General features: G+C 54.8%; 1 protein-coding gene across 9 annotated transcripts in view; it reads left to right on the top strand.

The window, feature by feature from the left end:
* Positions 1–16,100, top strand: part of DAB2IP (DAB2 interacting protein) — a 180,792-nt gene that overhangs the window by 83,798 nt on the left and 80,894 nt on the right. For 8 of the 9 annotated variants that reach the window (XM_080667705.1, XM_080667704.1, XM_080667702.1 and 5 more), the window contains exon 2: positions 744–847. In XM_080667705.1, coding sequence (XP_080523831.1) covers positions 744–847 — 104 coding nt within the window. Of the gene's footprint in view, positions 1–743; positions 848–944; positions 963–16,100 lie in introns of those variants that run through there. The other variant, XM_080667697.1, reaches the window with a different exon arrangement.

The following is a 16,100-nucleotide window of genomic DNA, read 5'->3' as shown; positions in this document are numbered from 1 at the left end:
CTCGAAAAGAAGGTCTGGATTGGAAGCCAGAGAGCAAGATTCTCATGTTGGGAGGGACTTCCTGCATTCCTCCAGCCGCAGGGAGCTCATTGCTTCTCAAGATGGATGGCTCCGAGTGTGGGTTTTAGGAGACGTTGTATTTATTTATTTATTTATTTATTTATTTATTTTTAAAGATACTTTTTATTGATTTCAGAGAGGAAGAGAGAGAGGGAGAGATAGAAACACCAACGATGAGAGAGAATCATTGATCGGCTGTCTCCTGCACGCCCCACACTGGGGACTGGGTCCTCAAACGGGGCATGTGCGCTGACCAGGAACCGAACCAGAGAACTCCTGGTTCCTGGGTCAACACTCCGCCACTGAGCCACACCGCTGGGCAGAACTTTCATTCTTTCTGACGATGGAGTAACATTCCGTTGTGTGGATGCACAGCGTCTCTATCCATCCGTCCGTTCATGGGCACTTGCGTTGCTTCTACCTTTCGGCTATTGCGAATCACACTGCACGTTTGCCTCCAAGTATTTGTGTCTGTTTTCAGTCCTTTGGGTATATACTTAGGAGTGGAATGGCTGGGTCATGCGATAATTCTGTCTTTAATATTTTGGGGAACTGCTAAACTGTTTTTTGCAGTGACTACTATTTCATGGCAACCTGCTGTTCTGGCCAGGATGGGATGACAGGAGGACCTGATGGCTGGCTTCAGTTGTCCATGCTTACCCTCTCTCTCCCTCTGTTGACAGAGTCGCCCCAAGAAAGGCCAGGCTCCCGGCGCAGCCTGCCCGGCAGCCTCTCAGAGAAGAGCCCCAGCATGGAGCCCTCAGCCGCTGCGTCGTTCCGGGTCACGGTAACTATCTCTGCGTCACCATCACCACCTGGCCCGGGGTGCTGCTCTGTGACCCCACGGCCCCCCTTCCTGGAGCCTCATGGACCGGGAGACCATCCAGCCTCCCTTGTTCTAGGTATCCGATCACTCAGCTGCTCCCCTCTCTGTGGCTCAGCCCCGCCCCTGGGGGCCATATGAGGGTCCCATCCTGTGAGGGAGGGGGCTGGTGGAGGACAGACAGCCCTGCAGCCGAGGTGCCCAGACCTGAACTGGGAAGAGAGAGGCTAGTGTTAGGTCAGATAAAGACACCCTCACCTGTGCACGCGCGCGCGCGTACACACACACACACACACACACACACACACACACACACACACACACACACACACACACACACACCATGCTTCCCCGACTCTTGAGGTGCACAGTTTTTGTTTCCACATTTTAAGATCTCTCATGTTATAGTCCATGATGTGTCATAATTTAATTGCTGTGTTTTTTCTTGGTGGCACATAAAATAATGCTGTATCTTAAAATTGATGGCATATTAGAATCAACAAAACAGAGTATATATATATTATAGCTATTTATTTTAGTGGTCCCACTAGCACAAACCTAAACAACTTTACAGAAACAGAACCGGGGAGCCTTCATATCTGACTCTCCATGCCCCTCTGTGTCCCCACTAGTCTTGCTGTACACACACAGGCAGTTTTGTGTCCCTTTGCTCCCCCATTTAGTATGTTACTACGTGTTCCCCGTCCAGTATTCTGCTAGCCACAAGAGACATGGAGGGGTAGACACTTTCTCTTCCCCTTGGGGGTTACAGTGTGTAGGGGAGATGGATTTTTGATCACTTGTTTATCCATTCATTCATTCAACAATTTTGATGGAGTGCCTGCTGTGCGCCAGGCACCATTCTTGGGGCTGGGGCTGAGTAGGAGGAGCTAACCGAGACAGGCGAGGTAGATGAGGCCCCTGGCCTATGAGTTTATGCTCTCACATTGGAGCTACATGATATGCAGGAGAAAACCAGGGAAAACCAGGAGGGCTTCCTTGAAGCGGTGTGATCGGGGCTGAGGCCCAAGGGATGAGGAGCCAGCCCTCTGGGGAGCAGAGGAAAGAGGCTTTTGGTGGAGGAAACAGAGAGGGTACAGGCCTGGCTGTCCCCCTACACTGCGATGTGGGGGTCAGGTGAGCTAGGAGTGACTAACTGTTCCTGTGGGTTGGGAAGGGTTTCTCCCGGGAGCTGACTTTTGAGCTGGGTCTTAAAGGGGCACTAGACACTGGGTAGACAGGGACAGTGAGAGGGAATCCAGGTAGGGGGAACCTCAGTTGCAAAGGCATGGAGGCACACCGGACATGGACCTGTTTGTAGAATGGTGACATACTTGGTGGGATCGAAGGTGAGAGGTCTGGAGGACAGGGTGGGAAAGCTGGGCTGAGTCTGGGTCAGGTGGAGCCTTTGAGCCAGGCTCGGGGGGATGGGGGGAGATGGGACTTTCCTCAGGGCCACTGGTTCTCCTTCCTGGCGATATGTCATTAAATGCTGTCAAAACAGATTCTTAGGCCCCCTCAAGATTTCAGTGCAGTGGGGCAGGGGCAGGGCCTGGGTATCTGCATTTTAACAAGCTCCACGAAGAGTGGTTCTGACCCCCAACCTCTGGATCAGCCTCCGGGAGGGAAGGGAAGGAGGAAAGGGTAGCCAGTGCTGAGAGAGGACTCAGGGTCCCTTCCCTGGGTGTGGCCAGACCCCTGGGAGATGGTCTCCAGCCTGCAGGCAGGGCCAGGAGGCTGGCACATGGGTGACCCTCACTCAAGTCAACTGGAGTAGAGGCCGGTCCTACCTTCCCTGGATCCCTGGAGCCACGACAGCTGGGGCCTTAGGGAACAATGACACCTAATAACATAGCTCTGTGCGCAGGGTCTTACACATATGATCTCTTTGACTCCTTGAGACAACCCTGCAGCTGATTTTTTGATCACCCCATTTTACAGATGGGAAAACTGAGGTTCAGAGAGGTGAAGTCACCCAAGCGCCAACTGCTAAGGGTGGAACCAAGATTTGAACCCAGACTCTCTGGCCCTAGAGCGTGAGCATGCACTTCCTCTTGCTGGGAAGAAAACCCATTGTCCCCACACCCTCCCAGCACCCCATCAGCATAATTTTTTACCCTGTTCCTTTTTTTTTTTTTTTTTTTTTTGCTGCTCTAATAGGTATGTCATCACACCTTGAAGTTGCTATAATTTGCAGCTCTTTAATTGCCAGCTAGACTTGGCATTTTTCCTGTAGTGGCGTCTTTGCTCTGTTTCCTGGCGTGGAAACCACCTGTGGATCAGAGCCAGCACCAGCCCTCTGAACTGCCGGGCCCCCGGGACTCCTGGGCCCGCCTGCCCAATTAGGGTCTGCGGGATGGTAACTGTGCTCAGGCCTCGTTTACCCACTTCTCACCACACCCCTGAGGGGTGGCACTATTAGTATCCTGGGGCACGGATGAGGGAATTGAGGCTCAGAGAGGGGAATTTGTCTGCCCAGCGTCATGCAGCCCCTGAGTGACAGAACCAGGCCTGGGTGCCAGGACTGTCGGACATTTATGTTTTGTGTCCTTTTCTGGGCACTTTGGTCCTTTGCTGTGTGCAGCACTTAGGAAACGGTTGTGGGTTGAGTTTCTGTCCTGAGCTGGTGCTGGGAGCTGGGGGAGGGGACTGGAAAGATTGGAGGTAGGGATCTGGGTTTGGATCCCAGCTCTTCCGTGACCTGTGTGGCCTCATTAGTCACGGAGCCTCTTGAGCCTCCCGCCCTTGTCAGTGGAGTGTGGATGCCTGCCTCGAAGGACTGTGTGACTTTCGCATTAGCCCAGGTCTGACCCTTGATAGGTGCGTAGTAGATGAAATCCATCACGGGCTGATGGTGCTCCCCTTTGTGGCTCCAGCACAGTAAAGACTGGGGGAGGGTCGGGGTGGACAGCAGAGGGCAGGGTGTTTGAGGGGAAGGTCTGGCCTGGGCCTTGGGAACAGACTGGCACCCAGACCCTTTGCAGGACCAGAAGCATATCCTATCCCCTCAGCTAGGGCTCCCACCAGCTCCCATGGGCTCGGCCAACTGCTGCTGTGTGCAGCCTGGCGGGGAACTCTGGGGGACATGGTGTTGCCAGGGGAGGCAGGGGAGACAACACAGGACATCCCTGAGTAACTGCTGTCTTCGCTACCGTTTCAAACTGGATGATGGGATGTCACCACCTCAAACAGGGATGCATGCCCCTTTGCAACCATGTAGTTTAGCGGAGAATCAATGTTTTGGGTTCTATAGGACACATCCTATTCACCTCTTCCATGAAAACTGAGACCTGTCCAGGGTCACCACCCAGCTGGGGGCACTTTGAGTCGGCTGTTTGCACCCTTAAAGGTGGCCCTTGCTCCTTTGGTGGGTCAGGCTAGGACCGCAGCCGCCCCACAGGACATCAGAGGCTCAGTGCTGGTTCCAGCTCCACCTCTCGGGGACCATGGGACCCTGGCAGAGCCTCAGTTTACCCTCTGCAAGGTGAGGGGAGTGGACTTTGGAAGGCAGCATGTGGTTTGGCATGCTGTAGGCACTTAAATGTTCTGATGCAGTCACTAGAGAAGAGCTGTAAAGTCAGCAGACCTGGGGCTGAGCCTCTTACCTGCTTTGCGACTTGGGGAGGGGAAGATACGGAACCTTTTGTCCACCTGGTGCAACTTCCTTCTGCCTACAGGTGGAGTTGGGGGTGGGGGAGTGGTTCCCCAGGGCCACGTGGTGCTAGCAGGCTGGTGTGGTGCTATGGGGGACCCTGGATGAGGGTAGGATGGAGAAATGAGCTGGGAGCAGGTGACCAAAGGGACCTCCTGTCCTTCTCTGGCCTTCAGCTCTCAGGCCCCCAAGAGATGGTGAGGTCAATATTCAAACTAAGGCCTGTCTTCACTGCACTAGTAGAGAGTCCTGGAAGGGAGAGAGGGACGGTGGGAGAAAAGGGAGGCAGGTGGCAAGCTGTCAGGGGGCTGCCCCCTCTCACCTGCCACCCCATGTTAGAGGAATTCATGGTTTGATTTGGGGGTAAGGAGATGGTGACTGTTACATGTCTCCCCCTGATTCCCCTCAGCCCGCTGGCTTCCCCAGACCTACACTCCCCGGCTGCAGGCTGGGTCCTTCCTCTGCCCCCACCCCTCCCAACGACCTTGAGGAGAGCTGACAGGGCCTGGGTGTGGGAGGTGGCAGAGGCTCTGGGAAACTTGACAGCCAATTGATTCCTCCTCGGGAAGTTGAAAGTGGAGAGTCGTGTTTGAAGGTTTCGCTGAAATTAGGTCTCACGGCTATTTTTTGCGAGATGGAGAAGTGTCAGGGAGGGGAAGGCACAGGGGACTGGCGGGAGCTGCAGATAAACTCAGAACCTGGCTGATAGCAAATGCCTCTAGAAGTGAGGCTTATTTCCTTTCAAACACCCACTTTTACTGGATGTTCAAATGTCGCATCCTACGTGGTTCTGAAGCTGTGACGGAGGTGTGCCTGCGGTGCTGTGAGAACCCAGAATAAAGGGCAGTTAGAATTCCTAGAAGAGGGATCTTTGGGTCTGGGCTTTGAGGGATGTGTAGGAGTTTCTCAGGAACAAAGGGAGAGGAGTATTTCAGTTAGAGGGGGATCTAACTGAATAGGAAGAGGCCAATGGCCCTGTGTGATTAGAGCATTGGATGAGTTGGAGGCATGAAGGAGAGGAGCCTGGAGGGAAAAGTGAGTGGGTGAAGCCTTTGGACTAAAGCTTTTGGACTTCCCCCTATAGGACGTGAGCCACAGGGGATGATGGGCAGGAGTGGAGCCAGCAGGAAATCTCTGGGATGTGGACTTGGGGTTTCCCCAGCTGCTCACCCCTCAGCCCACTCCTGCAGCCTCCCTGCACCCTCCCCAGGTTTCAGCTGCCCATCTTTCTCACACACACAGAAACAGGTACATGAACACAAATGGCAGACCTGTGGGTGACCCATTGTGGAAAGGCTGTTGGAAATTATCTGGTCCTCCCCTTCTCTGTCCAGAGGAGGGACTGAAGCTTAGAGAGGGGAGTGTCCTTTCCCGAGGTTACACCACCCATCTGGGGCAGGGCCTAGAATTGAGCCTAGCCCTCTCCATTCCCCATCCAATGGTCCAAAGTCCTGCTCCTTCCTGCCCTCTCCTCCCTACAACTGAGCCCTTCACCCAGCCTCCATTATGTTTCCTGGGGGAGGAGGCTTAAGGGAAGGGACACTTGTGGGTCTGACCGTCCTTGGAAGCCCCTGCTCGCTCCCTCCCACTCCTCAGCACACTGCCACCTCTTGGCCACTGGGTCCCAGCACCAATGGCAGCTGGACTCACAGTTTGCACTGGAGGCTGCCTGGAGGAGGAGTGATGAGGGGCAGGAGAGTGGTATTCTCTGCTCCCTACGGGTTCTGCCTCTCTGTTCCCATTAGTGCCCCTTCTCAGCGAGAGCAACTCCATTGGGGATTGGGGTGGGGACAGAAAAGCTGGCCAGGCTCAGATTAGGTGAACCAGCTCTGTCACTGCATATACAGGGAAACTGAGGCTCAAAGAGGGGAGGTTTACCCGGAATACCTGCTGGGGCTCCCTGTATCACTCCAGGCTGCTCTGGTCCATCTCAAATGCACATGTACATGGGATGCATCTACATCTGTGGCCCACACACCAGTGGAAGGGTGTCTGCCATGCAGCCATGGCTGGCTGTGCCCGACCTGGCAATAGTGCTGGATTGGGGTGCTATGAATGGGTGCCCCAGATTCTTCTTCACAGCACCAGGAATTTGCCCCTGAGGCCAATGTCCCGGGGGTGTGAACTAATTTTCCTCCCTCTTTCTCTGCCTTCCCTTTATTTTATTTTATTTTATTTTATTTATTTTATTTTATTTTATTTTATTTTATTTTATTTTATTTATTTTATTTTATTTTATTTATTGTTCAGTTGAGCCTTGTGAGCTGGAGTCTCCTAACCCAGTGTGTGGCTGTTGTTCCCCAGACGGAGACAGCAGGCCCCACACCCTTAGTCCCTTCCACCTCTGCCTGTCACAGACCCTAATTGTTATTAAACTGTTCCAATCCAAAGGGAAAGTTACTATCGTTTTGATCTGTGTCCGCCTTACACAAAGAGAGGCCCCCTTTCCTGCAGTGGGAAATCACCTCTCCAGCCCGGGCACTGCCCCAGGGTGGTGGGCCTGGGCCCAGATGGTCTTCAAGGCAGAATGCGGGACCACGGGCCATTTGGAGACTCCTGAATCCGAGGCCAGGCCAGGGTCCGAGCCCGAAACTGAGGTCGGGAGGCTGCCCCATTAAGAAACAGGAGGGTGGTTTCATTTGCTCCATTTTAGGGATCCGGAGAACAAGGCTCAGGGACTGTCTCAGGGTGGCACAGCCGGTGAGTGGCAGGGATGGGGGTCAAACTCTGGTCTTCGAGTCCCACGGTGGGTGTGAACTAATTTTCCTCCCTCCTTTCTCTGCTTTCCTTTTTCCTTTCTTTTAATAAATTTTTAATGAGCATCAACTATGTGTTGGGACCTTTGTAGGGCACTTGACACAAAGAGAATTCAAACATAGCTGCTACCTGCAAAAACACGGAGGGTCACCTGGGGCTTGAGGAAGTAATTTCCAGGCAGGTGAGGGGAAAGGACACAGGCAGCCAGGACAGTCCCTGCAAAGGCCAGGGGGTAGGAAGCAGCCTGAGCAAGTGACAGCAGGAACTGGCAGCAGTGTGGGGGCTGAAATGTGAGGAAGTGGATGGAGTGCGAGGGATGGCCAGTTCACGGCAGTGTACAGAGCAGAAGGGATCAGAGGCTGTATTAATAGGAGTATGAAGTCCCCAGAGAGGGAGGTGAAACGGGCCAGAGCTGACCAGCAGAGACCTATAGTGCAGTGTGTTCTTCAGAGCAGCATCCTTGACCAGGCTGGGAGAGTCCAGAGCTCCTTCAGTGGGCAGAGACCAGGGCTGGAGTGGGTAATGAGGATGGGAAGAGCGAGCAAACTGTGTTTCAGGTTGTCAGGAGCCCATGTGTGCCCCCCAACCCCTGAGCGTAGAATGCTCTTTGTAGGGGTCCCTGAGGGCAGGGGTAGAGAGAAGGACCCGCTCAAGGAACCTTGCAATCTCTTTCCTCATTCTGGGAGGCGTCAGCCTAGCTTGAGTAGGAAAGATACAGAGGGAAGGAAATAAGGACAGCCTGGGACCCCGCCCCCCCCCTTTCTGCCCCGGGGCTTCCAGGGGCACCTCTCGGCCATTCCTGTAAGCTGTCTCCCCATCCTTGCCCTGGTGGGCAGCAGGAGTCTGATAAACTGCTTCCCCCCTAGCGTGTCAGTGGCTGAATCCCTGTGTTACAGGTTCCTAGCACAAAAGGAGCCTTATCAATGGGAAGTTTCAGTCATTCACGGGGAATGTCGGGCTCTGTGACTGGCAGGTGGGATGCTGTTTGGGGGCCTTTCTCTCTCTCTTCCCTTCCCTGTCTCCCCACTCCATCCTGGAGGTGCAGTGCTGGCTTCTCCTAGCAGCACACCCAGGACAGGCAGGATTTGAATCTTGGTCCATGGCTTCCCTCCGTGGGATCGCTCAGGCAAGTTCCCAATTCTGAGCTTCTATTTCCCCATTTGTAAATGGGCAAAGGTGGCTCCCCTTTCTGGTGAATGGGGCTCACTTCTACTCCACACCTTCCCCAGACCCTCAGGTCCTCCCTTCTGCACCCCTCACCTCCTGCCTCAAAGAACTATTGCAGAGAGTGCCCTAGGGGCCAGAGACCTAGCTCCCAGTGGTGAATTCAGATGGAGGAAGCCCGTGTGTGCGCAGGGCCATTTCCCACCAATTGGGGGCAGCAGAGTGCAGCAAGTGGACGCCTAGGTGGCTACTTCCAGAGGAGAGTTGAAGTCCCAGGGGTTTGTGGGCCCCCCTCCATCCTGTGTCCCTCACCCCAGGGCCACAGGGAGCCGGCTGAGCTGAACAAACCCAGAGCCCACCGCTGGTTGGAGGGAACAGCTCAAGTCAGGGAGTGTCTTGCATTGGTGGCTGAACTGACTGAGCCTGGATTGACCAGAGAGCTGGGACTTCTGAAAGGGGACCTGTGTCAGGGACATGGGAGGGGACAAGAAGCCCAGGCAGCCTCCCAGCAGGAGGAGGGGCACAGGCTGAGGCAGGACAGTGTGCCACTGCCAGGCAGTGTCGCCATACTATGGTCGCCTGGCTGGGCCAATTAGACACTCATGGTGGTGGTCCTTCGAAGGTTTGCAGGTGCCTTGCTCCACCCTCACCTCTGCTTTGAGAGGAAGGAAGGCAGGCATTCTGGGACAGTCGGGGTGGTGGGCAGAGCTTGGATTTGAACTGCAGAGCTGGGTTGGAGCCAGCAGCTTTACCAGCTCTTTGCTCTGTGTAACGGGGGATTGTAAGGCTCATTTTGCACAGTCCGCTGGGTCAGGCCCTGTGCCGAGCACTCTCCAGGCATCACCTCATTTAGTCCTCACAACCCAAGGGGCAAAGAACACACATCCGCTTTTTTTAAGGTGACAAAATCAAGGCAGACAGAAAGTGAAGAACTTGCCGAAGATCGCTCAGTCATGAGTGTGGATTTGAAGGTCTCGCAGAGCCTGGTCCACAGCATGCAGCCCAGTCTCTGCCAGCCAGAGTTGTCATTCTCTGTTTTATAATTGAGAACACTGAGGCCCAGAAAGGGGAGGTGCATTGTCGAGCTCACTCAACCAACCAGGGACAGAACTGGCATTTGAACCTGCATCTCCCCATCTTGTCCTGCCCCTGCCCCTGGCCTGGCCCCCACTGGTCAGAAGGTGTCTGTGCAGGGTGGACACCACCCTTCTTCACCCCACCCTGTGTCTCTTGAAGGCCTGCCCCTCTTCCAGGGGGCTCAAGAGATTGGGTATAGGGGGCTAGCTCAGATGCCTTCCTGCCCCCAGCCCCCATGGTATGAAAATAAAGTGATTGTCTCTGTCATATCAAGTGACATTTGGATTGGATTGCAGACATAATGATATCTGAATCTTCAGGGGAGAACTGCTTCCCAAGCCAGGAAGCCCTCTTGCGGTGGCAGCGATGACATCTGTTTCCGACACGAGGTCCCACATTGGGATGAGTAACTTTTCCTGTGGAATGTCTAAGATGAGCCGTGATGTTTACTGCCCTGCTCCGGCACCTTAGATGGCTCCCAGGGGTGGGATCCAGTGCCTCAGCATTTGAGGTGCCCTCCCCTACCCCCTGCCCCGCCTGTCCTAACCTGCGTGCCCTTGCACAGCTGGCTCTGCTGCCCATAGTTCCTCCCATTTCTCTGCCTCAAGAGCTCCTTCCCTGCGCTGTGCTCCCCCTGGACCCCAGCAGACATCCCCTCCCCTAGGCTCCAGAACACGGATGCTGAGACCTAACCATCGCCAGACCCGGGGACTTTCTCAAGGGCAACTACTGTTTCTAATGTATCTGAACTCCAGGCATTGGGCTGGGCACACGGAGGAGCTTGTGTGATGAAGGTGTGTGAGAGGCAGTGGATGAATAAGCCAGTGCAGGGTGAGGAGAGGAGAGGCGGGCATCCATCTCCTTGCTTCTGAGAGCCCCACACCTTTTGTCTTGGGAGGAGAGGTCAGGACAAGTCACCCAGACCACCATCCGGTGGCAAAGCCCAGCAAGGACACCAACCCTTGCCTTGAAATTGACCTTTACTCCACCCATGGGCTCCCCTGATCCCTCAGAGCAGGACTCCCAGTGAGCTTGGCCTGCAGATGGTAAATCACCCAGGACCAGAAATAGCCTATAAAATCCTCTCCCAAAACAGTACGTTTTGTATCCTGTAGTGAAAGGGCTTTTAAAAGCACTGCTCACTCAGGTGGATTTATGGGGCTGCTGCCCGCCTCTCGCCTCTCCTTCCCGCGAGTGTTTACAGGTCCCTGGGACTGGAGCACCCTGGGGTCCTGGTGCTCCTGCTGGCTCTTGGTGCAGGGAAAAACAGGATTACACCTCTTCCCTGCCTTGCTGGTCTGGACCGGCTGGGTGCCTGGGAGGACAGTGTGGGGCTGCCTGACCCAACAGAAGCTCCTTATGGCCCAGCACAGAGCAGTAGTCCCACCATCAGTACCTTTCCTCCAGCAACTTGTCTCCAGAAGGTCCTTCCTATTTGTTGTCATCAGATGGGTCACCATGGAGGGGAACGATGCCAGTTCAAGCTGGAAAAGAGTTAGAGATCAGCTAGCCAACTCCTTCATTGTACAGATGGGGAAACTGAGTCAAGCTAACATGCTTGCTCAGAGCCTCCTAGGGCAGCAATGGAATTCTAGAAGAGCTTGGCCTCTGGTGCCGCCATTCTGGGTTAGACACAGCTCAGCCTCTTCCTGGCTGTGTGGCCCTGTGAAAGCAGCTTGACCTCTCTGAGCCTCCATTCTCTGATCTGCACATTGGGTTGTGAGAATTAAATGATGTAAGCCACATAAAGCTTTAATACCGTGCCTGAAGCTTAGAGCTTCATAAAGATATCTGGCTTACTCTTAGCACGTTGGAATAGGCTTCACTATTATTAATTAGCAGAGCTGAAACCAGATTTCCTGGCTCTGAGCATGGCTTTTTTTGTCACTCTGTGGGGTGGCCTCTACTGAGAGCGTTCACTCATACAGAGCGCGCAGAGCACAGGTTTTGATGGGGGATAAGTGCCGAAATCAGTGAGTCACCCTGGGAAGACTGGCCTGGTAAGGGGACCTTAGTGACAGGGCCTGGAGGGAGGCAGAGGGAGAAAGGGATGAGGCTCCCTGATGGAGTCGGTTTCCCTGCGGCCCTGTGGCCCTGGTGCCAGACTCCCCACCGAGAGGTCAGAGCTGGCCGAGGGCTTAAGAGCTGATGGAGTGTCTGTGGCATCCAGACCTCTGGGATGGGCTTATTATGCTAAGGCTGGCGGAAGATTTACAGAGCAGTGAGTCACGCCCTGGCTGCTCTGGGCTATCACGTCCCTGCCTGGACCACAGGAATGTGTGTCTGATTTCTGTTCACTGGGCACTGGCAGGTACCAGGAGGGCCTCTCCCATGTCCTTATTTCCCCCTCCCACCTTCACACCCCCACTCTTTTCCCAACCGGGCACCCTTCCCACTTCCTCTAGGCTCTCAGGGTTCCTTAAGGGCCCCCTTTGCCTGGGCGTCCTCTGCAGGGGTTATGCCCATGTCATAAGCCTGGCACTTGGAGGTCAGAGGGACCTGTGATCACTGCAGCAGCCTCCGAGGCAGCCAGGCTCGCTGCTGTCCTCAGCAGTGCTCGGCTGTGTGTGGCTGCCCTGCGCTAGGTAACCTTGGCAAGCCCACCCAGATGGACCCCAAGTGGGATCCCTTAAAAAGCCTCCCAGGTCCCATTCTCTGCCTTTCTCCTTTCTCTTTTACACCATAAATATTTGTTAATCCATTCAGGAGGTATTTATGGTATACCTGCCAGGTGTTCAGCACTGGGGACCCCGGCGGCTGTGGCCCCCGCCATCCTGTGAGGGAGACAGACATTAAATAAAGATACAATTACAACTGTGATGAGTCTGTAAGGAGACGTGGCCTAATCTGAGGGCATGGGGGGCCCCTGAGGAGAATATGTGAGGAGAAACTGAAGGGTCTACCAGGCCCTCTGGGCAAAGGGGTTCTCTGTTCCAGGCAGTGGGAACAGCCTGTGCAAAGGCACTGTCACAGGAGAAGCTGGCAATTTCAAAAGTCCCATTGAAGACAGGAGCTGGAGCACAGGGATGGGGGCAGGTCATGAGGGGCCATAGGCCTCAGAAAGGAGTGAGGCCTTTATCCCAGGAGCCCTGGGGAGCTGTGCAAGGAGGTGGAGCTGGTCAGTGGTAAGATCTGATCTGCTTTTTTAAGGCTTCTTCTAGATGCCCTTGAATAATGAACGGGGGGAGAAGGGGAGGGTGGCAGGAATGGAGGTAACAAAAGCAGTGAGAAGGCCCCTGCGCCCTTGAATGTGAAGGTCTAGGCCTGCCTTTCCAGCTGGGGAACCCTTGAGGGCAGAAAGCCAGCTTTCTCAGGGCCCAGCACATGGCGAGGCTCAGGGGACATGCCCTGGGTGAGCTGTGGACCAGCACCCTGCCTCTTCAAAGGAGATGTGGGTCTTAAAGATGGTTTCTCTTAACTCTTGCTTTCTGTTTCCTTCTGGCTCATGGCTGACTGGCTCCTGGTGGTTAAATTCCAAGCCATAAAAAAAAAAAAAAATGATGACAATGCCAGTGATGATGACAGTAGCTAACATTTACTGTGTGCTGGGAAATGGGCTAAATTCTTTACATGCATGATCTCAGAAGCTCATTACAACAACCTGTGGTGGCTGCTCTTGTCCTCATTCTACAGAGGAGGAAACAGCTCAGTCGGCCAGGTCACTGGCCTCAGGCCCAAAGCCGCAGGCAGTGGAACCCGCTGCTCCCCTGCTTCTTGGGGTGGGGGTGGGGGGGTGGGGCGGGGGGAGGCCTCTGCATTTTACTTGGGATTCCTAGAGACTGAGGTAACCCGAGCACCTGGGGGTGTTTGAGGTGTGATGATAGCAGAGGAGAAATATTTGGGGCAGGGGTCCCTGGCTCTGAACAACCTGCTGGACCCGAAGACTCTGAGAAACCTCTTGTTCAGGGAGCTGCAAGGACAGCTTTCAGGGGGTGAGAGAAGCAAACAGGTCATCCTCAGAGAGGGGCACAGGGTGAGGCCCTGCCCACAAAGCAGGGGGATCGGGAGGTCACCAGCGTGGGCTCCAGCTCTGAGGTCACCCCAACACTCTCTCTTCCTTCCCGTTGTGGCTGTGAACGTGAGCCCGGTGGGCCTGTGTGTTTGGCCTGGTATCAGCGTAATTCTGTGAGAGCCTGATGACAGCTGAGTGTGTGTGTATTTGTGAGCTTGTATTTGCACGCTTCTCTGTGCATTTTATGATGGTGTATGTGTGTGTTGGTCAATGTGCACACGTGTTTACACGGTGGGGGTGATGGGGAGACTTGTATGTTTACACATGAATTTCTTGGTGGGCACCCTCCTCTGCCCCTCATGCCTTTGTATGCCTGTGTGTCCTTGAACTTGTGTGTGTTTCTGGCCCTGCATATTTGTCCATGTGAACATGTTTAGGTGTCGTTATCCAGGTACTATTTCAATCCAGGAATGATCCTTGAGTGTCAGACCCCACCCCCTCCTGGCTCTCATAGCCCATGAGTTGGTTCTGTGAGTGACCCAGCTAGTGTGTCTACCTTCTCTGGGTAGGGAGGAGTATGGAGGTCTTACATTCAAGGGCGCATTGGCAAGGGGTGAAGGAGGGTTTTATGGGTATAGGATGGCCTGTGAATAGATGGCCACCAGGAAGGCACCAACTTCATCCTGGCTTAACATGCGGTCCCTGTTTCACCTGTCACAGTGTCTGACATTCCACCATTAGTGAGTCATTCCCATCTCTTTGATGATGCAAATCTCCCAAAGGAGGAGGCCGGAGGCCCTAGGGCGTGCTGAGGGCGGAGCCCCAGGTACGGAGAAGGAGGGAGGAGGAATCCAGCACCTGAAGAACTTCCTGAAGCCGGAGAATTCACTGGCACTGCCACGCCGGTGGGAGAGCCCAGCTGTGGAAGGCAGCTGCTCTAGCTTTACAGAATCAGTTCTCAGCACTGGAAAGGAGCTTGGCCATCACCCAACCCAGCCCTCATGGCACAGATGGGAAGACTGAGTCCTGGAAAGAAGAAACATGGGGAGCCTGGGAGGTCTTGAAGCGTGGGGTGCTGGGCGAGGAGAGGGTGACTCTGGGCAGATCACTGCCCTCCGGGCCGCAGGTGCCCTGTCTGTACCATGTGGACATTGGCCCGATTGCCCCCATGAGCCCTCCTGGCTCTCACCCTGTGACGCTGGTAGCAGGACTCCTCACTGCCCCCAGCCCCTTCCCAGAGCCTGTGTCCAGGTGGGGTAAGGTGACCAGTCTGCCTGCCAGCCTGTGTGCCCCACACATCTCCTCTCCTGGGGTGATATCTGGATGGGATCTTCCCCTCCCTTTCCTGTTTACTTGGGTGTGCTGTTGGCATTTGCACAAAGCCCCAGAAAGATACGGAGAGACTCGATCTCTGCTTGGGTGCCAGCCTTGGAACTGGCCATGGGAGGAGGAGCTGGGCCTGGCAGAGGGAAGGCTCCTGAGGTGAGGTGCTGCCTCCATCCTGAGCACTGCCTCAGCGGCCCAGGGTGGGCAGCCCAGGGCTCATTGGCAGGGCAGGCCCATCCATCCATTTGCAGTGACCTAGGGTCCGTTTGCTAAAAGGGGAGCAGTTGAGGAAGGCAGGACCAAGTCGGTGGTGGAGCTGGGGGAAGGAACTCGCCCTTCATAGAGCACCTACCCTGAGCCAGGCATGGCGCTTGATGCTTTACACTCCGGTGAGAAAGCGGCCCAGAGACCAGTGGTGACATGCAGCTCCCGGGTGCCCAAGTGGTGGTGCTGGAATGCAAACCCTTAGGTGCCTCCTGGTCCGGGAGTGAGGCACACGTGAGGAGGGGCCAGGCTTCCCTTTCCTGAGCCTCCCGGGCCTCACTTGTGAGTTCCAGGCACACAGTGAGAGAGCGCACCTTCCCTTTTTCCTCCCATCCAGAGGCCCAGCATGGTGCCTGGGGCTCCGTGGAGGGAGGATGGGCTGAGCTATCAGTTCCCCTCTGGCCTTTGACTTATATGTGCGCACACTTGCCAGTGTGTGTGTGTGTGTGTGTGTGTGTGTGTGTGTGTGTACATGTGCATGTGTAAGAGGGACGCACCCTGCCCATGCCATGGGCTAGAACTCTCCTGGTTACACTCCCAGCTCTACTGCCTATCAGCTCTGCTACTGGGCAAGTGGCCTAACTTCTCTGAGCCTCCATTTACCCACCTGAAAACCTAAAACACTCTGAATTCTGAGGCACACAGTTTCCCAAGGCATTGGGCCCTCCTTGGGACGTGCAGCGAGTGTCGGGGGCAGAGCGACTTGGCAGAGCCGGAACACAATAACTGGTAATTTATCATCATCATCATCGCTTGGAATTGATTGAAATGGGTGAGTGAAGAAATCGTGTGTCTGGAATTCTGAAAGGCCCTTGAGAAAGTCTCAGAACATCCTGGAGAAGGAGCAGGGTTGTGGGCCTGACGCCAGGATGGTGGCGTAGTGGCTGGAACAGGGGTGAGGGAGCTGCTGAGAACTGGGGTCCTTCCAGCCGGAGACCCCACAGACTCCTGTCCTCCATTCAGACTGCCTTGCACTTTGGTCAGTGACACGGATGAAAGCCCAGGGGTGCTGTGGATCAGGCTAG

The sequence above is a fragment of the Plecotus auritus genome (genome assembly GCF_963455305.1).
Source record: "Plecotus auritus genome assembly, chromosome: 5".
NCBI lineage: Eukaryota > Metazoa > Chordata > Mammalia > Chiroptera > Vespertilionidae > Plecotus > Plecotus auritus.
The sequence above is the reverse complement of the archived record's forward strand: the minus strand, read 5'-3'. Positions and strand labels throughout refer to the sequence as shown.